At 53.6% G+C, this 24,959-nt stretch overlaps 2 protein-coding genes, 1 long non-coding RNA gene and 1 pseudogene across 4 annotated transcripts; 2 read left to right on the top strand and 2 right to left on the bottom strand.

Annotated features, from left to right (window-relative positions):
* The first annotated feature begins 785 nt into the window (after positions 1 to 785).
* On the top strand, positions 786 to 4,338 carry LOC105882175 (uncharacterized protein CXorf49-like). Its single transcript, XM_020285058.2, has 5 exons — positions 786 to 2,123; positions 2,648 to 2,804; positions 3,313 to 3,389; positions 3,662 to 3,707; positions 4,298 to 4,338. Exons 1-5 carry the CDS (start codon positions 894 to 896, stop codon positions 4,336 to 4,338), a joined length of 1,551 nt encoding a protein of 516 aa, XP_020140647.2. The 5' UTR covers positions 786 to 893.
* A 2,597-nt stretch (positions 4,339 to 6,935) lies between these two features.
* LOC105882180 (uncharacterized) lies at positions 6,936 to 10,826 on the bottom strand. Of its 2 annotated transcripts, XR_012916015.1 has the most exons (6): positions 10,679 to 10,826; positions 8,768 to 8,924; positions 8,180 to 8,256; positions 7,862 to 7,907; positions 7,211 to 7,252; positions 6,936 to 7,115 (listed from the first exon to the last, which is right to left on the bottom strand). It is a non-coding gene; the product is annotated as an uncharacterized LOC105882180 (long non-coding RNA). The 2 variants fall into 2 exon arrangements; XR_012916014.1 differs by having other exon boundaries at positions 7,862 to 8,256.
* A 2,587-nt stretch (positions 10,827 to 13,413) lies between these two features.
* LOC105882176 (uncharacterized protein CXorf49 homolog) lies at positions 13,414 to 15,899 on the top strand. The gene is made up of 3 exons (XM_075999522.1): positions 13,414 to 14,475; positions 15,387 to 15,536; positions 15,822 to 15,899. Exons 1-3 carry the CDS (start codon positions 13,504 to 13,506, stop codon positions 15,897 to 15,899), a joined length of 1,200 nt encoding a protein of 399 aa, XP_075855637.1. The 5' UTR covers positions 13,414 to 13,503.
* Positions 15,900 to 24,203: 8,304 nt separating this feature from the next.
* On the bottom strand, positions 24,204 to 24,488 carry LOC105882179 (selenoprotein K-like; annotated as a pseudogene).
* Between the last annotated feature and the right edge of the window lie 471 nt (positions 24,489 to 24,959).

Genomic DNA, 24,959 nt, shown 5'->3' with positions numbered 1-24,959 from the left:
ACAAAAATCACTTGCATTTCTATACACTAACAACAAACTATTAACGTTCACCGAAATAGCATGGTAAAAAAAAATACTTAGGAATAAATCTATCCAAGGGGGTGAAAGCTCTGCACACCAAAACTATAAAACACTGATGACAGAAAAGACACGAGTAAATGGAAAGATATCCCGTGCCCATTCAAGGATTGGAAGATTATTAAAATGTCCACGCTACCCAAAGCAATATACAGATTCAGCGCTAGCCCCATCTAAACAGCAAGGGTGTTTTCATATGATTCACACATGTAGAAAAGAAAACCGCGAATCCTCTGATTACTGACTGTGGGCTTCCTTGCCCACCTTGCTATCAGGTGGCAAGCGTTGCTGAATAGAGCCTGCAAGTCCTCCCTACGATGGCGCCTCCCAGCCATCATTCACCCTCACGAGGCCCTGAGCTGGGTGCTGTTACTTAGCCCTCTTTACAGAAGGGAAACTGAGGCCCAGAGACGTGGCTCTCAGTGTGAAAGCAGATGCCTGGCAGAGGCACTGCGAGAAAGAGGTGGGACGAGAGCGCGAGGCCAGGACCCTGTGACACAACCGGCTTCCAACGAGCCAAACCACAGGCTTCGGCACAAACCAACCGCCCTCGTGCCTATTGGTTGGGGCCCTAGAGTCGCCCAAATAATGGGCGCGCTGATTGGTGGAGCCCGGGAAAACGGACCAATGACAAGGCTGCAGTGAGGTCAACCAGGGTCACGGAAGCCACGCGTTGTTTGAGGTCATCTCGTGCAGCGCCTGAGGCAACCGCGCCTCCTTAGACCCGGCTACTCCTGAGGCGAGCGTGTGCGGGTCCATCCTGCCGTGACAAGGGCGACCATCTGCCCACAACGCAGACAGATCTAACCGGCGACATGAGTTCCTCTGATGAAGTGTCTGTTTCGGAGGCTGAGTTCGGCCTGGACGGCGGGGAGCGGGCCAGCGTCCCCCAGGCCAGCCCGGGAACCCCGCACGACCCTGGCCTAAACTTCGATGTGGGGACGCCGCAGATCGGCGAGGGCGAGGGCGGGCTGGCAGACCCCGAGGGCTTCGAGGCTGAGCAGCAAGTGATAGAGGAGGGAAGGACTGTGCTTTGGGGCCGGGAAGGCCGCCCCTGCACCCCGACTGACGAGATGGGGGACGATCTAGACTACGAGTCCCTCCTGGCTGACAAATCGATGGCCATCGTGCAGCCGCTGAGCGACTGGGCTATCCGGGGCGTCCGCAGACACCCGTACTCAGAGGGCCGCAACGCCCAAGTGTCCACCGTGTGGCCGGACCTGGGGGCAGGTCTGAGTGGTCGAGGCACCCTGGCCGCCTCTGCCGCCCCTCCCCCCGTCATGGCGCCCCGGAAAGTCCGGGCCCGCGGGAACCAGAAAAGAGGCGCTAAAAGTAAGCAGAGCGCGGGCGGCAGGGATCCCCAGCGGCCCTCCGTGGAAGGCCCGGTTGAGCTGCCTTCCGATCCCGAGTCACAATGTGAGTTCAGTGAGGTGCCGATGAGGGTGAGCATTTACCCCAAAGGAGGAGACCCGGGCGAGCCCAGCAGCGCCGAGGATCCCGGGGACACACCCAGACACTCGAGTTTGCTTGTCAGGGAGGACTTCCTTCCCACGCCAGGCTCTCTCTTGACCTCTGCTTCCCGAGGACTCACTTCAGGCATGGAAAGGCAGGCCGTTGGAGAGCTGGACAGCTCTTCCTCGAAGAAAATGCAGAGTGTGGTGTCGGGGAAGGCAGGCAACAGGCCCATCTTCCCAGGAGCTGCTGCTACTGCCACCGTGGGCAGCCTGCCCCGGGCCGTTCCTAAGAAGAAGGTGGCCCAGGAGAAGAAGTTACTAGGGGCCGCCTCTAAATTGGCCCTCGGGAGAGCATTTCCTCCATGGGGACAGAGACTGTCAGCAGTTCCCCTGGAACCAGCGACCTTCCCCCCAATCGCTGGTGTTCCCCTGCTGGCGAGGTCGAAGAGCTACTCGTTGCTCTCCTTGGGACCCAAACACTCCAAGCATGGCAGCACTGGGAAGAAATCTGGGGCAAAGAAGACAAAGCATTCCCAGCCTGTGTCTAGAGATGATAATGACCCCAATAGAGATCCAGGCCCAAAGGCCCAAGTGAGTATGACATCGTCTTCCTGTCTGCCCATAGTTCCCCTCCCTGACACAGGCATCTTTACTTTGTCCTTTGCTCAGGGCCTGTCCTTGTGAGTCCACGGTCATTAGGATGCCCAATTGGGGTCATTTTAGTAGGGGCACACATTAAGAGAGCACTGGGTACGTGCCAGGCACTGTTCTTGACACTTTGCATGTTTCCTGCATCTTCCCCAGGGATGGGATGGGATGAATCAGGACCCTTAAGTTTTGGGCTGTAAAGCTTGGGTGTCTAGACTCTTCAGCCTCCTGACTCCTCCTTCCTAGCTGTTCCCCAACTGTGCCTGGCAGGGGGCCTGGAGGGTCTCACCATTCCCAGTTTCCCTGACTCAGAGCTGCCTACCTGCCTGGGGCTGACTGAGGGAGAACGTGCTAATAAGATTATCGCCTCCGAACCCCCCTGCTTACTGCCCACCTCACCCCAGCCGCTGCACATACATGCTCACACTCACTCGCCCTGGCCCAGCTCTGAGAAATTTTTGTTTCAGCTTCCAACGCCCAGGCCAGGGCCACCTGGCCTGCACATGCATCGTGGAGAATTCAGCAGTGGCGACCCCAACACCAGAGCCCCCCAAGTTCCAGGAAATTCACAGGCCTGGGCCTTGAGCCAGGGAGGCGTCACACCCAGAGGCCATGCATCCTCTAGTGAGTATTGTGGGTTTGGTAGGAGTAGAAGGGAGATGGGTGGAGGAAGGCAACATATGCCTCTGTCAATTGTGGAGATTCAGCCTTCCTCCTAGGCTTCCCTACCTACACATGCAGCTCTGACACAGGGAACAGTGCATCAACTTGGCTGTGGTAGGATTTGTAGGAGAACCCCAAACTCTGACTCGAAAACTAGACTCTCAGCAGAGCAGAGACTTTTAAGTGAAGTCCTGTTCATCCTCATCACTCCTCCCATGGCTGGCTGTGGCTGCAGCTGTGCTAGCCTCCAACCCAGAGCCACAATGCTAGGGGGCCACAGGCACAGATGGCCTGACACTGGGGAACAGGAACAGGGAAGGCAGGCCCAGAGACAAGGCTGCAGCTGCTGGGCCGAGCAGGAGCCACTTGCTGCCAGCAGAGGGTGACGCTGCCTCACTTTAGACCCCAGTATGCCCTGTCCTCCTCCAGGCTGTGAGGCATGGAAGCTGGATTCTGTATTGTCTTTCAGGTGACCAGGAGCCACCCGTGCAAGCTTCAAGACGGGAAAGGCAGCAGCAACCACCCGGAGCACAGGGCTGTCTTCGGGTAATGCCTGGTCTGGCCCCTAGAAAAATAGATCCTAACTAGATGGTGGGAACTGTGTCCAGGTTAAAGTGACTTCTGTGTTGTCCCCGCCTCCCCTGATCCCCCACTGCACAGAGAGAGAGTTCCTCCTTTCCACTGAGCATTCCTTGCTAGTCTGGCCACTGAGCTGTGGGCGGTGGGGCATGTAAGGGCCACAGGTGAGAGGGAGGACCATGAAATAGGAGGCAAGAATACACTGATCGTTTCTCTTCCTCCCGCATCACCTGGGCTAGTGTGCCGAGCTGCAGAGAGAGATAGACGACCTTAAGCAGCAATTAGGTATGATGAACCCCCGGTTCGGGCTGGGTCAGGGGCTGGGACAGACCACGGTGTCTTCCTGCAGGTGCTGGGAGCACAGGGCAGGAATGGGTTGCAGGTGCTGGTGGCTTCACTGGCAGCGATGTTCCCATGGGGAGAACCAAGCAGGCCTGGCCCTGGGGCCTTCTGTGCACTCACAACCAGGGGTGTGCATGGGTAGAAATGTATTGGCTCGCTCTTGGTACACTTTGCCAAGGAACCCAATGGGCTCCTTCCCTTAGGATGTTTAGCACTACCTCCTTTATTTCCCCCTTTCCTGCTTGGTATGGCTTGTACGGGTTTTCTTGTTTCTTTGCTTGCTTGTCCTTTTAACACATTCTGAATGGTTCTGGTGTGCCCCAGGGTTTGACAAACACTGGTACATTTTGATCCCATTTAGAAGTCATTCCTCCGTTTAATTCAGGTGGTGGAGGGTGAGTGGGTCCTAGGGCTGCCTAGACAGGGGCTGCTGAGGTTTCAGGTTGCAGGGCTGGGTGGTTCCCCCGAGGGATAGAATGGTGGGTTTCCGTATCTCTATGTCTGGAGTGCCCGGTAATGCCTCTCTATTCCAGCGGATATGCAGTGCCTCGCTGACAAGTTCCAGGCCCTTTGAAGTCAGTGAGTGAGTGTTACACGAACCATTCTTCTTCCCGCAAAGCAGGTGGCTTTGGGGGTACTGTGGGCTGGCCCTGGCTCCTGGACTGACCCTGACTCTGCTCTGTTTGACAGGTTGAACCCAGCCTCTTCCTATAAGACAAGCAGCTGGTACCTTTGGAGCCCAGGAGCTGCAGCCAAGCTCGTTCTCGCCGTTTTTTCCTCAGCCATGGCTTTCTTTTGACACCTGCTCTTGTCCTCTCCTGACCCCAGTTTGTAGCAAACTATCCAATTAAAGTATCTCTCATATTCTCATCTTCTGTGGTCTGCCCTCTTTCTTGGGGGAGGGGGCGTTGTGGGGTAGGGCAGGGGTGGGGGTGCTGGTCCATTTTATATACTTTACAAACAGTAGCCTTGCACTCTGGGATCCGTCCTCTCCCTGCAGGGTGCCTGTGCCAAGAACCGGGTGGCAGCCCCGTGCTCAGTCTCACAGGAGCGCCCTGGGTGTAGGCTCTGTGTGTGTCAGAATCCCAAGTTGGAAAGTCTCTGCCTCACGTCTGCACCCAGACGCCAGCCCCGCTGTTACCCTGCTAAGAAGCCACCACTTGGGTCGGGGTCAAAGGTTCAGCCTGCAAAATCAAGCCCGCCCTCTCAAGGGAGGGTTTGAAGCAGATGGTTTAAGTCCCCACTCATGTTCCTTTCTGGCTCTGAGGTCTGTGATTGTCCCACCACACGTGTGATGGTCCCTGTCCCTAAGCTCATGCCACGCGGCACGGAAGGGAGGCAGAGTGAGAATATGGGGCAGGGGTGGTGCCACGCCTGAGCAGTTTTCCAAGTGCTGTCCCTCTTCCCTACTTTCCATCCTCACTGCGCCCATCCTACCCGTGACTCGGTCAACTCACACGGGGCAGTCTCCCATGGGAGCCCTTTGCCTCACAGGTAAGGCACGTCTCACCTACTGTGTCGTAGCCAGCCTTCACGCTATCATCCACCCACACGCACAGGACTTTTGAGACATCTCATTTGTCAAACAGAGGATCCAGGGCCTACTCCGGGGACTCCAGCACTCTGAGAGCCCTGGCGCCCGGCACTGGGCTTGGCCACTTCCACTTCCACCCACTCTGGGCGCTCCTGTGTGTTTTCCGCACTTGAAGAAAACCTCTCGTGAAAGGTAGACCCCACCCTTGCTTCGACTCCTTGGATCCCTTGAGGATGCTGGCCCACTGCCCCGCTCCCTGAATCAGCTCTTTCTCCCTCCTGGGAGGTCATGGCCGATGAGATTCACAAGCACACAGAAAGACACACAGACACACACACAGACGGATCCCTCCCTGCACACGCTCACCCCGGATGGTATCTGCACTTGTCCCCTGCTTGTCTGGGAAACACCCAGTCTCTGGGCGATGGGAGCTTCGGAACATGCACTCACCTCACTCACATCAATGTGTCCCTATGAGTGTCAGGCTGGCTGGCCCGGGACCCTGGCCGAAGGAAGGAGGCGACCCCAGCTGTCAGGGAAGGTGAAGTCACAGGGAGCTCAGACAGAATCTCATGTGGCCTCGGGAGGCAGTCTGGAAGATTGAGCTGGGACACGGAAATATCACGTCCAGCCAAGTCTGTGTCATGGGGGTTGCCGAAAGGTGTCTGATGGGGACCATCCAAGAACATTCAGACCTAGCATGCACACTCGCCCTGGAAACTAACTGGCCTTGTCAAATTGGAGGCCGCGGAGCCATAGAGGCCAGAGGAGGGGCGGTTGGCTGGATAGGCCATGAGGGATGTAGAAGCTCTGATCACTAGACCATCTGTCCTAGCTGCCAGCAGGCAGTTTCCCCTTGCTTGGTCCCAGAGCGCACTCAGTTCCCCCACCTGCAGCCCGGAGACCAACCTGCTCCCTTCTCCCCTGCTCCCTGCAGCTCCCCTTTCGCTCCACCCCTCCACTGCAAGTATGGCGGGAGAACTCCCGGGGTTTGGTAAGCGAGTGTCAAAGGTGAGGGCTACAGAGGAACTGAGGATGGTGCTTGGGTTCCTGGCCGAGCTGTGCGTGTACGTGGTGGCACCAGAGGGAGAGCGTGACTCCAGAAAGAGACCGGGGCCCCGGCTGGGGAGGAGCTCAACCGTGCTCTTTAACACCTGCTGCAATGACCGTGCGGGAAAGACCAGGGGCATGAAGCCATGGGAGAGACCAAGGATGCTCGTGACAGAAAAGAAGGGCGAGGGGGGAGAACCAGGACAGCGAACCATTGAGGAGGTAAATAGTGGTGGGATCTCTGGCAGGTCAATTAGTTCCTGCTGAAGGGGAGGGGGAAGGAGCGGCACAGACGCACAGACTGGGAACCGTGAGACCCCCAAATGGAAAGACATTGGGAGGGACCATGAACAGGGCCTGCTGATGTGACTGGGCAAGGCCCCTACAGAGGCTAGACCCAGGGCGGTATGGTGAGCCTGAGTGCAGGGCTGCCATCCAGATCCTGTCCCAGATGCCCCTCAGGGAGAGGACTGAGCACAGGGTTCCAGGGCACCAGGTTTCAAATGCTCCAAAATGGACCTGCTGCCCCCCCCCCCTTCTCCCGTGCAACATCCCCTCCCCCACACAATAGAGCAGACCACAAAATATCAGAATATGAGAGCTACTTTAATTGGATCATTTCTTATAAACTGGGGTCAGGAGAGGAAAAGAGCAGGGGGCGAGAGGTAGCCGTGGTTGAAAAAGAAACGGCGGGAAGCAGCTTGGCCGAAGCTCCTGGGATCCAAAGGCACCAGCTGCTTGTCTTGTAGGAAGAGGCTGGGTTCAACCTGTCAAGCAGAGCACAGTCAGGGCCAGCCCACAGACCCCCGAAGGCACCAGCTCTCGGGAAGGGGAATGGTACGTGTAACACTCACTCACTCACTTCAAAGGGCCTGGAACTTGTCAGTGAGGCGCTGCATGTCCGCTGGAATAGAGAGGCATAACCCGGCACTCCAGACAGAGGGATACAGAGACCCATCTCTGTGCCCCCGAGGGGAACCGCCCAGCCCTGCAACCTGAAACCTCAGCAGCTCCTGTCCAGGCAGCCCTGGGACCCACTAACGCCCCACCACCTGAATTTTACGTGGTAATGTCTTCTAAATGGAAACAAAATGTACCAGTGTTTGTCAAACGCTGGGGCACACCAGAACCATCCAGAATGTGTTAAAAGGACAAACAAGCAAAGAAACAACAACAAACCCGAACAAGCCATACCAAGTACGGAAAGGGGGAAATAAAGGAGGTAGCACTAAACGTGCTAAGGAAAGGAGCTCTGTGGGATTCCTTGGCAAAGTGTACACGGAGCTCAGCTGCTACATTTCTATCTGTGCACACCCCTGGCTGTGAGTGCACAGAAGGCTCTAGAGCCAGGCCTGCTTGGTTCTTCTCCCCACGGGAACGTCGCTTCCCGGGATGCCGCCGGCATCTGCAGCCCATCCCTGCCCCGTATCCCCAGCACTTGCAGGGAGATACCATGGTCTGTCCCAGCCCCTCCCCCGGCCTGAGCCATAGCATCATACCTAGTTCATCATACCTAGTTGCTGTTTAAGGTCGTCTCTCTCTCTCTGCAGCTCAGCACACTAGCCGAGTGGACGCGGGAGGAAGAGAAATGATCAGTGTATTCTGGCCTCCTCTCTTCTTGTCCTCTCTCCCCCATGACCCTTACATGCTGCCCACCACCCACAGCCCAGTGGCCAGAGCAGCAAGGAATCTTCAGTGGAAAGGAGGAGCCCTCTCTCTGGTGGGTGGAAGATGGGAGGAGGAGGGGACCACACAGAATTCAGTTTAACCTCGACAAGGTTCCAATCATCCAGTTAGGACCTAGGTTCCTGAGAACCAGACCAGACATTACCCGAGGACATTCCTATCCTCCAGTTGCTTCCTGGTGCCTTTCCGGTCTTGGGGCATGGACAGGTGGCTCCTGGTGACCTGAAAGAAAACACGGAATCCAGCTTCCAAGCCACACAGCCTGGAGGTGGACAGGGTATGCTGGGGTCTAAAGTGAGGCAGCGTCACCCTCTGCTGGCAGCAAGTGGCTCCTGCTCGGCCCAGCAGCTGCAGCCTTGTCTCTGGGCCTGCCTTCCCTGTTCCTGTTCCCCAGTGTCAGGCCATCTGTGCCTGTGGCCCCCTAGCATTGTGGCTCTGGGTTGGAGGCTAGCACAGCTGCAGCCACAGCCAGCCGTGGGAGGAGTGATGGGGTTGAACAAGACTTACCTTAAAAGTCTCTCCTCTGCTTAGAGTCTAGTTCTGGAGTCAGAGTTTGGGGTGCTGCTACAAATCACCCCTACCCCGGCCCTATTGACACCCCATTCTCTGTGGATAGCTGCCTTGATAGGAAGGGAAGCCTGGGAGAAAGGCTTAGCCCCCAGAAGTGACAGATCCAGAGTTGGCTCACCTCTACCCCTCACCCCTACACTCCTACCAAACCCACAAGACTCACTGGAGGGTGCAGGGCCTCTAGGAGTGACGCCTCCCTGGTTTAAGGCCCAGGCCTGTGAGTTTCCTGGAACTTGGGGAGCTCTGCTGCTGCGGTCACCACTGCCAAATCCTCCACGATGCATGTGCAGGTAAGGTGGCCCCGGCCTGGGCATTGGAAGCTGAAACAAAAATTTCTCAGAGCTGGGCCAGGCCGTATGAGTGTGAGCATGTATGTACAAGGGCTGGGGTGAGGCGGACAGAAAGGAGGGGGATTTGAAGGCGATAATCTCATTAGCACTTTCTCCCTTAGTCAGGCCCAGGTGGGCAGGCAGGTCTCAGCCAGGGAAAACATGGGTATGCTGAGACAGTCAAGGCCTCCTGCCAGGCACAGTTGGGGAACAGCTAGGAAGGAGGAGTCAGGAGGCTGATGAGTTTAGACACCCAAGCTTTGCAGCCCAAACTTTTAAGGGTGCTCTGATCCAAATCAGGTGCCAGCCCAACTCCTCTGTGGGGAGGAGGCAGAAAACATGGGAAAGGTCAAGAACAGTGGCTGGCACGTACCCAGTGCTCTCTTAATGTGTGCCCCTACTAAGCTGGCCCCAATGCGACATCGTAATGAATGTGGACTCACAAGGACAGGCCCTCAGTAAGGCACACAGTAAAGATGCATGTGCCGGGAAGGGGAAGTGTGGGCAGATAGGAAGAAGATGTTCTACTCAATGGGGCCTTTGGGCCTGGATCTCTATTGGGGCCATTATCGCTTCTGGCCACAGGCTGGGATTTCTTTGCCTTCCTGGCCACACATTTCTTCCCAGTGCTGCTGTACTTGGACTCTTTGTGTCCCTACCAGAGCAAGGAGTAGCTCTTGGACCTCCCGAGCAGGGGAACACCAGCGATTGGGGGGAAGGTGGCTGGTTCCAGGGGAACTGCTGACAGTCTCTGCCCCCATGGAGGAAATACTCTCCCCAGGGCCAAGTTTGAGGCGGCCCCTAGGAACTTCTTCTCCTGGGCCACCTTCTTCTTAGGAACGGCCCGGGGCAGGCTGCCCAAGGCGGCAGCAGCAGCTCCTGGGAAGCTGGGCCCGCTGCCTGCCTTCCCCGACACCACACCCTGCATTTTCTTCCAGGAAGAGCTGTCCAGCTCTCCAACGGCCTGCCTTCCCTTGCCTGAAGTGAGTGCTCGGGAAGCAGACAGAGGTCAAGAGAGAGCCTGGCGTGGGAAGGAAGTCCTCCCTGACAAGCAAACTCGAGTGTCTGGGTGTGTCCCCGGGATCCTCGGCGCTGCTGGGCTCGCCCGGGTCTCCTCCTTTGGGGTAAATGCTCACCCTCATCGGCACCTCACTGAACTCACATTGTGACTCGGGGTCGGAAGGCAGCTCGACCAGGCCTACCACGGAGGGCCGCTGGGGATCCCTGCCGCCCGCGCTCTGCTTACTTTTAGCGCCTCTTTTCTGGTTCCCGCGGGCCCGGACTTTCCGGGGCGCCATGACAGGGGGAGGGGCGGCAGAGGCGGCCAGGGCGCCTCGACCACTCAGACCTGCCCCCAGGTCCGGCCACACGGTGGACACTTGGGCGTCGCGACCCTCTGAGCACGGGTGTCTGCGGACGCCCCGGATAGCCCAGTCGCTCATCGGCTGCACGATGGCCATCGATTTGTCAGCCAGGAGGGACTCGTAGTCTAGATCGTCCCCCATCTCGTCAGTCGGGGTGCAGGGGCGGCCTTCCCGGCCCCTCCCACTTTTATCACTTCCCGCTCTGCCTAGAAGCCCTTGGGGTTCACAAGAGCGCCCTTGCCCTCACTGATCCGAGTCACCCCCAGATAGACGCCTAGGCCAGGGCCCTGCAGCCATTGTGGCGGACGCTGGCCCACTTCCCGCCCTCAAGGATGAAGGCTGCCCCTGATACAGACACCTCCGTACCCCGGAAACAGATACCTCACCGGAGGACCTCATATCACCGCTTCGATCACCCGGGGTTATGGGCAGACTATTGCCCTTATCAAGCAAGGAGAGCTCAGCACACGCTCGCCTCAGGAACACCAAGTCTGAAGGCAGCGCCATTGCCTCAGGGGCCCCACCAGATGGCCTCAAAAAAGCCTGTGCTCAACGCCCGCCTTCTGGGCGCCGCGGCCTTCTCATTGGTTGGCTTCCCTCAGCCCCCACCATCCAGCGCGCCCCTTGTTTGGCAGCCTCTCAGGCCCCAACCAATAGGGACGAGGGCGCTTTGTTTGCATGAACATCTGTAAACGTGGTGAAGCAGATAGCTTCAACCATCAGTCCCTGTATGAAAACATCCAAACATCAACAAAAAGTATGAAAATCAACTTTATTAATATTCTGGAAAATAATTAAGGTTTACAGCAACGAAGTAAATGTTTAACCAGGAAAAGGGCAATTTAAGAATTCTATGTAAGAACTGTAGCATTTTTATTCATCAGTACCCTGGGACACCACCCGTCTCACAGGTAGTTTTTTATACTGAGTCTGCACTCCCAGTGTGAGACTCTGGTCTCTACTTCTGAAGACATCCCAGCTGATTTATCTCAAAGAATTTTGTCTGTTCTAGTCTGTCTGGGCATAGCCAAAGGGCTAATGCACCTCATTCAGAACTCACTCAGGAAACAAAAATAGGCACATATTGCTTTAAAACATTGTAAGGCAAACAGTATCCAGCTTCTAGCAACAAATTATAGTTAATTCATTCAAAAGAGTGCTCAAAGTTTAAGAGGAAAAGCTGGGGAGATGGGGAAATTAGATCATTCAAAATTGTCCATGTTTACTGGGAAATTTAGAAAGCCATGTGCATGTCCAGTGATGGATGCATGCTTACAGAAGTCCTGAAAAGAACCTAAACTTTCAAGTCTGGCTGCTGTCTAGTCTCAGTCAAGCTGGAAGTGAAGTCTATGGTGGAGTTTTAAATGGCCTGGCTAAGCACTGAACAAATCCCCAAGCACATAACAAATGTGCAAAGACTGCAAGAGGCTTTTGTTGTTCTTCCTCATTCTTTCTTCTTTCTCCTCCTTCTCTTCCTCCTCTGCTCCTCCTCTGCTCCGCAGCCACCTCCTGCGCTCAGCATTCAAAGATGTTTCGGTCAAAACACTAGCTGAACATGAACTAAAGCAGGCATCCTCAAACTATGGCCCGCAGGCCACATGCGGGTGTTTTTGTCCGTTTGTTTTTTTACTTAAAAATAAGATATGTGCAGTGTGCATAGGAATTTGTTCATAGTTTTTTTTAAACTATAGTCCGGCCCTCCAATGGTCTGAGGTACAGTGAACTGGCCCCCTGTTTAAAAAGTTTGAGGACCTCTAAACTAAAGGAACAAAGACTCAGAGAGCACACATGATAAAGAATACAAATTACAAAAATAGATTAGAAAACAACAAATAAACAGGTACGTTCCACACTAAGAAAAAAAAATCTTGGATTATGATGTTCAGAGTTACCCTATTACAATAACCAAAAATCCGTTGTTAACAACATAATGAGCATGCGAAAAATAAAAAAAATTTAAAAACCTCATGAGGATGGCGAATTTACAGAAGATATTAACAGAAACTGTGCTTGAGGAAGCACAGACCTTGGACATAGTAAACAAAGAGGTTAACTTCTTTGTCTCAAATACACTCAAAGACCTAAATAAAACCAGAAGCATAAATACATAACCACATAGACAATATTAATAAAAAGACACTAATTACAAAAAGGAACCAAAGCACGATTATGGAGCTGAACGTGCAATAACTGAAATGAAAACCCACCAAGGGGGCCAATTGTAGTTTTGAGTAGGCAAAGAATCAGTGAACTTCAAGAAGGGTCAACTGAAATTATCCAATCTGAGAAGCAGCAAGGGAATTTTTCAAAGACATGGAAAAGAAAACCGTGAATCCTCTGATTACTGACTGTGGGCTTCCTATCGGGTGGCAAGTGTGGAATAGAGCCATGCAAATCCTCTGTGCGCTGGGTGCTTTGCATCCATCATTGACCCTCACAAACCCCTGAACTGGGTGCTGTTACTTAGCCCACTTTACAGATGGGAAACTGAGGCTCAGAGACGTGGCTCTCAGTGTGAAAGCAGATACCCGGCAGAGGGACAGGGAGAAAGTGGTGGGACAGAAGCGTGAGACCAGGACCCTGTGACACAGCAGGATTCCAACGAACCAAACGACTGGCTTTGGGCGACCCAAACACCCTTGTCTGCTATTAGTTGGGGCCCGAGAGATGGCCAAACAAGGGCTGCACTGGTTAGTGGGGGCTGGGGGAAGAGAACCAATCAGAAGGACGAGGCCTCAGAAAGGAGGCAGATGAGCACATGGAAGCGAACCAATCAGAAGTCCGTGGAGTTGAGAAGGTGGGCTTTGAACACGATGCCTTGTTTGAGGCCATTTCCTGTGGCTCCTGAGGCAAACATGCCGTGTTAGCGCTGCTTCTGAGGCCGGCATGTGCGGGGCTCTCCTGCAGAGAAAAAGGCAACCTTCTGCCAACACCTGGGTTGATGAAACTGGCGACATGAGTTTCCCCGATGATGAGGTATCTGTTTTGGCGTCTGCTTTTGGCCTGGAGGGCGGGGAGCGGGCCAGCGTTCACCAGGCTGGCTTCGAAGCCCTAGCCTAGGCCTCAATGTGGGGACGCCATGGATCTGCGAGGGCGAGGGCGGGCTGGCAGACCCCGAGGGCTTCGAGGCTGAGCAGCAAGTGATAGAGGAGGGAAGGACTGTGCTTTGGGGCCGGGAAGGCCGCCCCTGCACCCCGACTGACGAGATGGGGGACGATCTAGACTACGAGTCCCTCCTGGCTGACAAATCGATGGCCATCGTGCAGCCGCTGAGCGACTGGGCTATCCGGGGCGTCCGCAGACACCCGTGCTCAGAGGGCCGCAACGCCCAAGTGTCCACCGTGTGGCCGGACCTGGGGGCAGGTCTGAGTGGTCGAGGCGCCCTGGCCGCCTCTGCCGCCCCTCCCCCCGTCATGGCGCCCCGGAAAGTCCGGGCCCGCGGGAACCAGAAAAGAGGCGCTAAAAGTAAGCAGAGCGCGGGCGGCAGGGATCCCCAGCGGCCCTCCGTGGTAGGCCTGGTCGAGCTGCCTTCCGACCCCGAGTCACAAAGTGAGATCAGTGAGGTGCCGATGAGGGTGAGCATTTACCCCAAAGGAGGAGACCCGGGCGAGCCCAGCAGCGCCGAGGATCCCGGGGACACACCCAGACACTCGAGTTTGCTTGTCAGGGAGGACTTCCTTCCCACGCCAGGCTCTCTCTTGACCTCTGCTTCCCGAGCACTCACTTCAGGCATGGAAAGGCAGGCCGTTGGAGAGCTGGGCAGCTCTTCCTCGAAGAAAATGCAGGGTGTGGTGTGGGGGAAGGCAGGCAGCGGGCCCAGCTTCCCAGGAGCTGCTGCTACTGCCACTGTGGGCAGCCTGCCCCGGGCCGTTCCTAAGAAGAAGGTGGCCCAGGAGAAGAAGTTACTAGGGGCCGCCTCAAACATGGCCCTGGGGAGAGTATTTCCTCCATGGGGGCAGAGACTGTCAGCAGTTCCCCTGGAGCCAGCCACCTTCCCCCCAATCGCTGGTGTTCCCCTGCTCGGGAGGTCCAAGAGCTACTCGTTGCTGTCCTTGGGACCCAAACACTCCAAGCACGGCAGCACTGGGAAGAAATCTGGGGCGAGGAAGGCAAAGGATTCCCAACCTGTGTCCAGAAATGATAATGACCAAAATAGAGATCCAGGCTCAAAGGCCCAAGTGAGTATGACATCGTCTTCCTGTCTGCCCACACTGCCGACACAGGCATCTTTACTCTGTCCTTTGCTCAGGGCCTGTCCTTCTGAATCCACAGTCATTAGGATGCCCCATGGGGGCCATCTTAGTAGTGACACACATTAAGAGAGCACTGGGTACGTGCCAGGCACTGTTCTTGACCCTTTCCATGTTTCCTGCCTCCTCTGCAGAGAGGAACTGGGCTGGCACCTGATTTGGATCAGACGACCCTTTAAAATTTGGGCTGCAAAGCTTGGGTGTCTAGACTCATCAGCCTCCTGACTCCTCCTTCCTAGATGTTCTCCAAGCCTGCCTGGCAAGTTGTTGGACTGTCTCAGCATTCCCCTGTTTTCCCTTGCTGAGCCCTGCCTGCTGACCTGCCTAGCTCACAGCAATCTCAAACAACTGGGCTCAAGCCATCCTCCTGCTTCAGCCTCCCAAGTAGCTGGGACTACAGGCATGCTCCATCATGCCCGACTAATTTTTTCTATATATTTTTCATTAGCCAATTAATTTCTTTCTATTTTTAGTAGAGATGGGGTCTGGCTCTTGCTCAGGCTGGTCTCAAACTCCTGACCTTGAGTGATCTCCTGCCTCACACTCCCAGAGTGCTAGGATTACAGACGTGAGCCACTGTGCCTGGTCGAGAAATTTTTCTTTCAGCTTCCAACACCCAAGCCATGGCCACCTTGCCTGCACATGCATCATGGAGAATTCAGCACTGGTGACCCCAACAGTAGAGCCCCCCAATTTCCAGGATACTCAAAGTCCTCAGCCTAGAGCGAGGGAGGTGACATTCCCAGAGGCACTGCACCCTCCAGTGAGTCTTTTGGGTTTAGAAGGAGTGAAGGGGAGAGGGATATAGGAGGGGATCCTCTGGCTCTGTCACTTCTCAGGGCTCAGCCTTCCTCCCAGGCTTCTGTGCCTACCCAGACAGCTCTCCCACAGGAAACGGGGTGTCAACATGGCTGGAGTGTGGGATATTTGTAACAGCACCCAAAATTCTGACTACAGAGGTAGACTCCCAGCACAGCAGACCTTTTAAGGTAAGTCTTGTTCAACCCCTTTCCTCTTCCCAGGGCCGGCTGTGGCTGCAGCTGTGCTAGCGTCCAACCCACAGCCACAATGCTAGGGGGCCACAGGCACAGATGGCCTGACACTGGGGAACAGGAACAGGGAAGGCAGGCCCAGAGACAAGGCTGCAGCTGCTGGGCCGAGCAGGAGCCACTTGCTGCCAGCAGAGGGTGATGGTGCCTCACTTTAGACCCCTGCATGCCCTGTCCTCCTCCAGGCTGTGAGACTTGGAAGCTGGATTCTGTGTTGTCTTTCAGGTGACCAGGAGCCACCCGTCCATGACCCAAGACGGGAAAGGCAGCAGCCACCGGGAGTACAGGGCTGTTCTCGGGTAATGCCTGGTCTGGCTCCTAGAAACCATTGTCCTATCTGGATGGTGGGAACCGTGTCCAGGTTAAAGTGACTTCTGTGTCGTTCTCCTCCTCCTCCCATCCCACACCGACTAGAGACAGGGCTCTTCCTTTCCACTGAAGATTCCTTGCCAGTCTGGCCACTGTGCTGTGGGCGGTGGGGCATGTGCAGCCCACGGGTGAGAGGGAGGATGAGGAGAGAGGAGGCCAGAATACACTGATCATTTCTCTTCCTCCTGAGTTCTCTGGGCTAGTGTGCCGAGCTGCAGAGAGAGAGAGACGACCTTAAAGCGCAACTAGGTATGATAAACCCCTCACTGCGGCCAGGGAACGGGCTGGGACAGTCCACGATATCTTCCTGCAGATGCTGGGAACACAGGGCAGGGATGGACTGTAGGTTCTGGAGGCATCACTGGAGGGCATCTTCTCCCTTGGGGAGAAGAACCAAGCGGGCCTGGCGCTGGAGCCTTCTGTGCACTTATAGCCAGGGATGTGCATGGGTAGAAATGTATCGGCTGAGCTCCGTGTACACTTTGCCAAGGAATCCCACATAGCTCCTTTCTTTATCACATTTAGTGCCACCTCTTTTATTTCCCCCTTTCCCTGCTTGGTATGGCTCGTACGGGTGGTGGTGTTTCTTTGCTTGTTTTTCCTTTTAACACGTTCTGAATGGTTGTGGTATGCCCCAGCATTTGAGAAGCAGTGTTACATTTTGTTTCCATTTAGAAGACCTTCCCACATTTAATTCAGGTGTGGGGGGGGCGGGCGTGAGTGGGTCCCAGGGCTGCCTGGACAGGGGCTGCTGAGGTTTCCGGTTGCAGGGCTGGGCAGATACTTGGGGGACAGGGGAGTGAGTCTGTGTATCCCTCTGTCTGAAGTGCCCGGTAATGCCTCCCTATTCCAGTGGACATGCAGTGCCTCGCTGACAAGATCCAGGCCTTTGAAGTCAGTGAGTGAGTGTTACACGTACTATTGCTCTTCCCGCAAAGTTGGTGGCTTCGGGGAACTGTGGGCCGGCCCTGACTCATGCTCTCACCCTAAATGTGCTCTGTTTGACAGGTTGAACCCAGCCTCTTCCTACAAGATAAGCACTGGTACCTTTGGAGCCCAGGAGCTATGCCCAAGCTGGTTCCCTCCTTTTCTAGCTATGGCTACTTCTCGCCCCCTGCTCTTGCCCCCTCCTTACCCCAGTTTACAGAATTATCCAAATAATATAGCTCTTATATTCTCAAATTCTGTGTTCTGCCCTCTTCCAGGAGGGGGAGGAGGCGTTGCACTGGAGGGGAGGGGAGGGGCATGGGCAGCGGCTACATTTTGGAGCATTTAAAGCACCGTACCCTGGCACTCTGTGCTCGGCCCTCTCCCTGTGGGGCCTCTGGGCCGGGATCTGGGTATCATACCTGCTCTCAGGCTAACCATAGCACCCTGGGTCTAGCCTCTGTAGGGCCCCTGACCAGCCTCATCAGCAGGCCCTGTTCATGGTCCCTCCCAGTGTCCTCCGATTTGGGTGTCTCAAGGTTCCCACTGTGTGCCGCTCCTCCCCCTCCCTTTCAGCAGGAACTAATTGACCTCCTGCCAGAGATCCCACCCCTCTTTGCCTTCCTCGATGGTTCGCTGTCCTGGTTCTCCCCCCTCGCCCTTCTTTTCTGTCACGAGCATCCTTGGTCTCTCCCATGGCTTCATGCCCCTGGCCTTTCCCGCACGGTCATTGCAGCAGGTGTTAAAGAGCACGGTTGAGCTCCTCCCCAGCCGGGGCCCCGGTCTCTTTCTGGAGTCACGCTCTCCCTCTGGTGCCACCACGTACACGCACAGCTCGGCCAGGAACCCGAGCATCATCCTCAGTTCCTCTGTAGCCCTCACCTTTGACACTCGCTTACCAAACCCCGGGAGTTCTCCCGCCATACTTGCAGTGGAGGGGTGGAGCGAAAGGGGAGCTGCAGGGAGCAGGGGAGAAGGGAGCAGGTTGGTCTCCGGGCTGCAGGTGGGGGGACTGAGTGCGCTCTGCTGCCTCGGGGCTCCGCGGCCTCCACTTGGACAAGGCCAGTTAGTTTCCAGAGCGAGTGTGCATGCTAGGTCTGAATGTTCTTGGATGGTCCCCATCAGACACCGTTTGCCACCTCCATGCCACAGACTTGGCTGGACGTGATGTTTCCGTGTCCCAGCTCAATCTTCCAGACTGCCTCCCGAGGCCACATGAGATTCCGTCTGAGCTCCCTGTTGTGACCTCACCCTCCCTGACAGCTGGGGTCGCCTCCTTCCTTCGGCCAGGGTCCCGGGCCGGCCGGCCTGACACTCGCAGGGACACATTGATGTGAGTGAGGTGAGTGCACGTTCTGCCAGCTCCCATCGTCCAGAGACTGGGTGTTTCCCAGACAAGCAGGGACAAGTGCAGATACCATCCGGGGTGAGCGTGTGCAGGGAGGGATCCGTCTGTGTGTGTGTCTGTGTGTCTTTCTGTGTGCTTGTGAATCTCATCGGCCATGACCTCCCAGGAGGGAGAAAGAGCTGATTCAGGGAGCGGGGCAGTGGGCCAGCATCCTCAAGGGATCCAAGGAGTCGAAGCAAGGGTGGGGTCTACCTTTCACGAGAGGTGTTCTTCAAGTGCGGAAAACACACAGGAGCGCCCAGAGTGGGTGGAAGTGGAAGTGGCCAAGCCCAGTGCCGGGCGCCAGGGCTCTCAGATGCTGGAGTCCCCGGAGTAGGCCCTGCATCCTCTGTGCGACAAATATGACGTCTCAAAAGTCCTGTGCGTGTGGGTGGATGATAGCGTGAAGGCTGGCTACGACACAGTAGGTGGGACGTGCCTTCCCTGTGAGGCAAAGGGCTCCCGTGGGAGACTGCCCCGTGTGAGTTGACCGAGTCACGGGTAGGATGGGCGCCGTGAGGATGGAAAGTAGGGAAGAGGGACAGCACTTGGAAAACTGCTCAGGCGTGGCACCACCCCTGCCCCATATTCTCACTCTGCCTCCCTTCCGTGCCGCGTGGCATGAGCTCAGGGACAGGGACCATCACGCGTGTGGTGGGACAATCACAGACCTCAAAGCCAGAAAGAAACATGAGTGGGGACTTAAACCATCTGCTTCAAACCCTCCCTTGAGAAGATGGGCTTGATTTTGCAGGCTGAACCTTCGACCCCTACCCAAGTGATGGTTTCTTAGCAGGGTAACAGCGGGGCTGGCGTCTGGGTGCAGACGTGAGGCAGAGATTTTCCAACTTGGGATTCTGACGCCGGAGGCATCTAGGCCAGTTCTGATGGGAAGAGAATTCCAGCACCAGGCACTGTCCCAGGAGGCGTGAGGCTGTGGTCGGCAAGGGCAGGAAGGGGCAGCAGGTTGAAGCAGGTGTGGAGGGCATGAACACAACCCGTGGTGACTATTTGCCTGTCCCGACTCCCTGCTGTGAGCACAGGCTCTCTGTTCCACATGCAGAGCACGTACTGCGGGAAGATGCTGCTGTGTCCTGTACCCAACAGGCCATGGGTGGGGCTGACACTTCCATCTCTAGGGGAGGTGAGTGACAGAATGCGAGGCTCACATTAGAGCCATCCATCTGGGCCCCAGAGTACAGGAGACGGTGGAACCCCTCCCTCACTCAGTGCCCTCCTTTTGCCCTTCCCTGCAGCGGCCTCTCCCCCCAAGGGAATGTGGGGTGGCCTGGAGAGCCCTGGGCCCCGCCCTGCGCCCTGGGCTCCTCAGCTCAGAGGGGGCTCTGGAGATTTGCTGAGCTGCATGCCTGCCCGAGATGCAGCTGCAGCGGCACAGCCCCGAACAAAGTCCCACCTGTGCCAGGTGCCAGGGCTCCCAAATGCGCATGTCCAAATGTGACCTTTCACTCGGCAGGCAGAAGAGGTCACCTCGTCTTCCGACTCCAGCTATGGATGAAGGCGTGTGACTGAGCAGGCCAGTGAGCCAGGGGCAGCAATGGTGGCCACCCGGGCTGTGGCGGAGCACACGGCAAGTGCCAGCACACGGCAATTGGGGACATGAGATGACAATCGAGTCTGAGAGTCGTGGTGGTGAGTGACAACTGTGGATTTTAGTCCTTGCTGTCACAGCCTCCTGGGTGAAACTGGACAACTTCACGCGCGTCTGTCCTCAGTCTCCATGCCAAGAACTCGTCGTTTCCCCATCCACATGTCCTTATCCGTTTCCTCCAGTGATGAAGCAAACACCCGCGTTGGCCAGGTGCGGCGCGTTCGCGTGAGCTGCCGGGGTGGCCGTGCGAGCTACACCCGCGGGATTCCAGAGTGCACTGTGGCCGACTGCAGCGAGAACCGTGCCCCGTGGTTGTGCGGTGTCCAAGTCCCGGCCACACCACACAGAGCAAGAAGCCGAACGCTGGCAGCGTTTGCCAGCCTCCTGTGTGCCATCCATCTCAGTGCAGGACATCGGGAGACTCTTCCTGTCAGTTTGTCCCACGACTGGTGATGTTCACTGTGACCATGTGGTCAGGGCGCTGTTTCAGATCACTCTGTTGTGAAGCGACCGTCTTCCCTCTGCAGTTACTAAGCATTCTCTGTGCTGTCCCTGCAGAGACAGTGTGCGGATATCCAGCTCCCCCGTAGGATCCTCACTGTTTTTTGATGTCTGTGTCACTTATGCTTATTTCTACCTTTGCTTTGCCTATATCGGTCCCCTTCCTTGTTTTGTTTTCTTGATCAGTCTCACCAGGGCTTTGCCAATTTCATTCTTTTGGAAAACAACCAACTTCTGGTTTGTTGATCTTTTTAAATTGCACACTTGTTTCCTGGCTTAGTGATTTCTGCTTTATCTTTACTACTTCTTCAACTTTCCTTGAGCTTATGTTGCTGTTTTTTCTAACTTCTTCTTAATGATTTTCAGCTATCTTCTTTTCCATAAATTTTTTTTTCACCCCTCTCAGTGCTCCTTTACTTTCAGCAACAAGGGGTAAGGAGTTCGTGGCATGGAGATTGAGGACAGATGCCTATGAAGTTGTCCAGTTACATTACAGGGGTAATGAGTAGTGTTCTGGTAATCATCCAATTCCAGGTATGGGAAACAGCATGAATTTCCACTGTCATAGGACCGGATCAGTAATTTGCGATTTATGCATACAATGGAATACTTTTTCTGCAGTAGAAATATGCAGAGTGTTCTTAGACATAGAATTTGCTATTTAACAAAAATCGCGTGGCAAGATATATCAAATTCGATGACATTATATCTATAGACTATTTTTTGTTTTGAGACAGAGTCTCACTCTGTTTACCAGACTAGAATGCCATGGCATCAGCCTAGCTCACAGCAACCTCACTCCTAGGCTCAGAGGACCTCTCTGCCTCCGCCTCTAGAGTATCTTGGACTACAGGCACTCACCACCTCGCTGGATTTTTTGTTTGTTTGTTTCTACTTTTAGTTGGCCAGCTAATTTTTTTCTATTTTTAGTAGAGTTGGGGTCTCACTCTTGCTCAGGCTGGTGTCGACTTCCTGACCTCAGGCCTCCCGCCTCAGCCTCCCAGAGTGCTAGGATTACAGGCATGAACCACTGTGCCCGGCCTATAAAGTATATTATAGGTATGTACAGATGTAGAAAATGTAAGTCTACAGTTAAGGAATAAGTGATAAACCATGTATCTATCGCCATAGTTAAGAAAGGGTACATTGGACTTTCAGAAGTCCTATATGTATTCCCTTCTGCAAAAGAAGCCAAATTCCAAAGGCTACAGATGTATATAATTCCTTTTGTAAGATATTCTGAAAAACAGAAAACTATACAGACTGATTAGTCATTTTCAGGGTCTGTGAGTTTCGAGAAGTGTTCAACACAAACTGATGTTATTTATTACTATTTTCCCTCTTTTTATGTTGCAAGGTAACATATATAGAAAGGATTACACAATATATGTGCATCATTTAATAAGTTATTATCAAGTGTAACGCTAAAGAAACACCCCCAAGTCACTGAAGAGAACACTGCCAGCATCCTCCAGTGCTCCTGGGGGTGTCCCCCATCCCATCCCTCTGCCAAGGGGAAACCTCTGTATTTTTGATCATCTATTCCTCATTTTTCTCTATAGTTTTATTATGCTATATATGTATCTTTTAATCATATAGTTTAGTGTTGCCTGTTATTTACTTTTATAGGAGTGGAATCACAAAATATGTCCATAGTTCTTGCTTCTTGCACTTAACATCTGGAAGTCAGTTTTGGATATTTACATTTGGTATGTCTGTTGGATGTCTTTGTGGGGATGTAGAATAGGCAAAGGTCTGGCTCCGGGCTGAAGACATACAGTCTTCATAGTATAGATGTTTTATTTTTTCAGTATCCCCTTAGGAAACAGAATTTTCACCAGTTTTTTACTTAACTAGGTTAAAATACACATAACATAAAATTTACCATTTTCACCATTTTCACTGTTCCATTCAGTAGTGTTAAGTATATTCGCATTGCTATGCAACCAATCTCTAGAACATCATTTGCAAAACTGAAATGTGTAACCATTAAACAACACCTCCTCTTTTCCCCCCACCCGGCCTCTGCAAACCAGCATTCTACTTGGTGTTTCTATGAGTTTAACTCTTTCAGATGCCTTATGTAAGTGGAATTACACAGTAGTTGTCTTTTTGTGACTGACTCATTTCATAGCATAATGCCCTAAAGGTTCGTCCATGTTGTGGCATATATCAGAATTTCATTCCTTTAAAGGCCAAATAATGTTCCCTTTTTAAGGCTAAATAATATACCAGAGTTCTTTTATCTATTTATCCATCAGTGGATGCTGGCATTGCTTCCACCTCTTGGCTCTCGTGAATAATGCTATGAACATAGGTGTGGATAGCTTTTCTCTGAGATCCTGTTTTCTATTCTTTTGGATATATACCCAGAAATGGAATTGCTGGATCATATGATAGTTGTATGTTTAATTTTTGAGAAACCACCATACTGTTTCCCAGCAGCTGTGCCATTTTACATTCCCATCAACCACGCACAAGGTTTCCACTTTCTCCACGTTTTCACCAACATCACACTGGTTTTTTTGAACAAAGAAAATTTATTTTATTTCGCTTTTTGTGTTTTATTTTTATTTATTTTTAAATTGACAAAAATTATAGTGTACAGCATGATGCTTTGAAATATGCATTCATTGTGGAATGGCTAAATCCGGCTAATTAAAATATACATTACCTCACATACTTATCATTTTTTTGTGGCGAGAACCCTTAAAATCTACACCTCACATACTTATCAGTTTTCTGTGGCAAGAACACTTAAAATCAGGCCGGGCGCAGTGGCTCACACCTGTAATCCTAGCACTCTGGGAGGCCAAGGCCTGTGGTTTGCTCGAGGTCAGGAGTTCGAAACCAGCCTGAGCGAGACCCTGTCTCTACCAAAAATAGAAAGAAATTAATTCGCCAACTAAAAATATATAGAAAAAATTAGCCAGGCATGGTGGTGCATGCCTGTTGTCCCAGCTACTTGGGAGGCTGAGGCAGGAGGATCGCTTGAGCCCAGGAGTTTGAGGTTGCTGTGAGATAGGCTGATGCCACGGCACTCTAGTCCAGGCAACAGAGTGAGACTGTGTCTCAAAAAAAAAAAAAAGTTACATAGTACTGAATGCACAGTTTTTTCTTTTCTTCAGATTCAGAGTTTGTGATTTAACTATATAAAGATGAGGAATGGCTCTCCTTCCCATGTCCTTGTTCGCACCCAGAGGGAAACCAAGTGTCGCAGCCGGAGAGGGCAGGAGCCTCGGGAGCGGGGGTCTAGGCAATGATCCCAAGGGCTTTTGTCTGTCCTGTGCACAGAGAACTCCAGCCACTGCCTTCAAGCACAGCAGTCACATCCCTTGGCATCTCATTCCCAAATGAAATGTCAACAGGGAAAACAGTAGACACCCCTCTTTCCTGGGCCCCTCCTGGTCACCCCTTCCCATGTCCCCCTGGCCTTGGCTCTGAGTCCCAGTGAGGGCCACGATGCTTTGGGCAATTTCTCAACAGAGCCCTCAGTGGCAAGAAAAAAAAAATAGATGAGGAGTCAGTTTTGCAACCTAAAAATATTTATTTATTAAAACTATTAATACTTTAATAAACTATACAAAAAAGATTGAGACAAACATGTGCATTTATAGAACCGCATATCAGTCAGGCCAGTTTCCTGCAGAGGGAATTCCCAGCATGACCTCATTCATCTGTGAAGACACAGAGCAAATCTTGTTTAGACATGCACATTCATCTACTCGTCCAGCGTGGTCAGCCCTCTGGTTCCTGATGGTTTCCTTCTGCTATGAACGTACACGTCATGTTGTCTGCTTCTTAGAGCAGACATTTACCTTCCTCATCCACCAGCGATCAGAGGAGGACTGGGGCGAAGCAGATGATTAATTCAACCCATTCCTCAGGGAGGGTTTCCCAGTGGACCTCTTCCATCATCATATCTGGAATCAGATGAGTTTCCATAGCCTCTTCCTTTTTTGACATCTTGCTAAAGCAGAGTTTTGAAAAACAAAACCACAAACTCAGCTATTCCCCAGAGGAAATATGTTATCAAAGATAATCTCCATGGAGACTGACTCCGGCTGTTTAACACTTGTCCATTAAAGATGTACACCATCTTTGCCCCCTTTCTTTGTTTCTGAGCGACTTGGTAATGTTTCTTAAAATGGGTGGTAGGCACGAGAGATTTTCCCATGCCTGTTGTTATACTTCTCACATGGCTGAAACAGTGCTCCGTGTCTTTAAAAGTCATTGCAGGGAGCGTGAGGAGTCACGCAGACCCAGGCAGGCACTGGGGAGGGCCTGCCCCAGACGTGGACGATGGCCGATTTCTAGCAGACCCAGTCGACCCTGCCCTGTAACCCCCAGCACAGTGGGCTTCTCAGGTGTGGACCCACAGAAACCAGGGACCCGACTTCCCGCGGGCAAGGGTTCAGACACCCCAGGCCACGCCTGGAGACCAGTCAGAGGAGGGTGTACAAGGCAGAGGTACCGGGAAAGACAGGGAACATGAGCGGGAAAGCGAGGAAGGAAGGTGTGAAAGGAATGAGTCTGGAGGAAAGGTATGAGAGGCGGCTGCAGTAGGGCT

This window comes from Microcebus murinus, chromosome X (genome assembly GCF_040939455.1).
Source record: "Microcebus murinus isolate Inina chromosome X, M.murinus_Inina_mat1.0, whole genome shotgun sequence".
Lineage (NCBI taxonomy): Eukaryota > Metazoa > Chordata > Mammalia > Primates > Cheirogaleidae > Microcebus > Microcebus murinus.
This window is presented reverse-complemented; position numbering and strand designations above follow the sequence as displayed.

Bases quoted from the DNA above. Each gene is read 5' to 3' on its own strand.
- LOC105882175 (XM_020285058.2), top strand. From the start codon at position 894: ATGAGTTCCTCTGATGAAGTGTCTGTTTCGGAGGCTGAGTTCGGCCTG. The intron at 2,805-3,312 runs GTGAGTATTGTG...ATTGTCTTTCAG, and splicing joins CAGAGGCCATGCATCCTCTA to GTGACCAGGAGCCACCCGTG. The intron at 3,390-3,661 runs GTAATGCCTGGT...CACCTGGGCTAG, and splicing joins GAGCACAGGGCTGTCTTCGG to TGTGCCGAGCTGCAGAGAGA.
- LOC105882176 (XM_075999522.1), top strand. From the start codon at position 13,504: ATGGGGGACGATCTAGACTACGAGTCCCTCCTGGCTGACAAATCGATG. The intron at 14,476-15,386 runs GTGAGTATGACA...GTCACTTCTCAG, and splicing joins ATCCAGGCTCAAAGGCCCAA to GGCTCAGCCTTCCTCCCAGG. The intron at 15,537-15,821 runs GTAAGTCTTGTT...GTTGTCTTTCAG, and splicing joins AGCACAGCAGACCTTTTAAG to GTGACCAGGAGCCACCCGTC.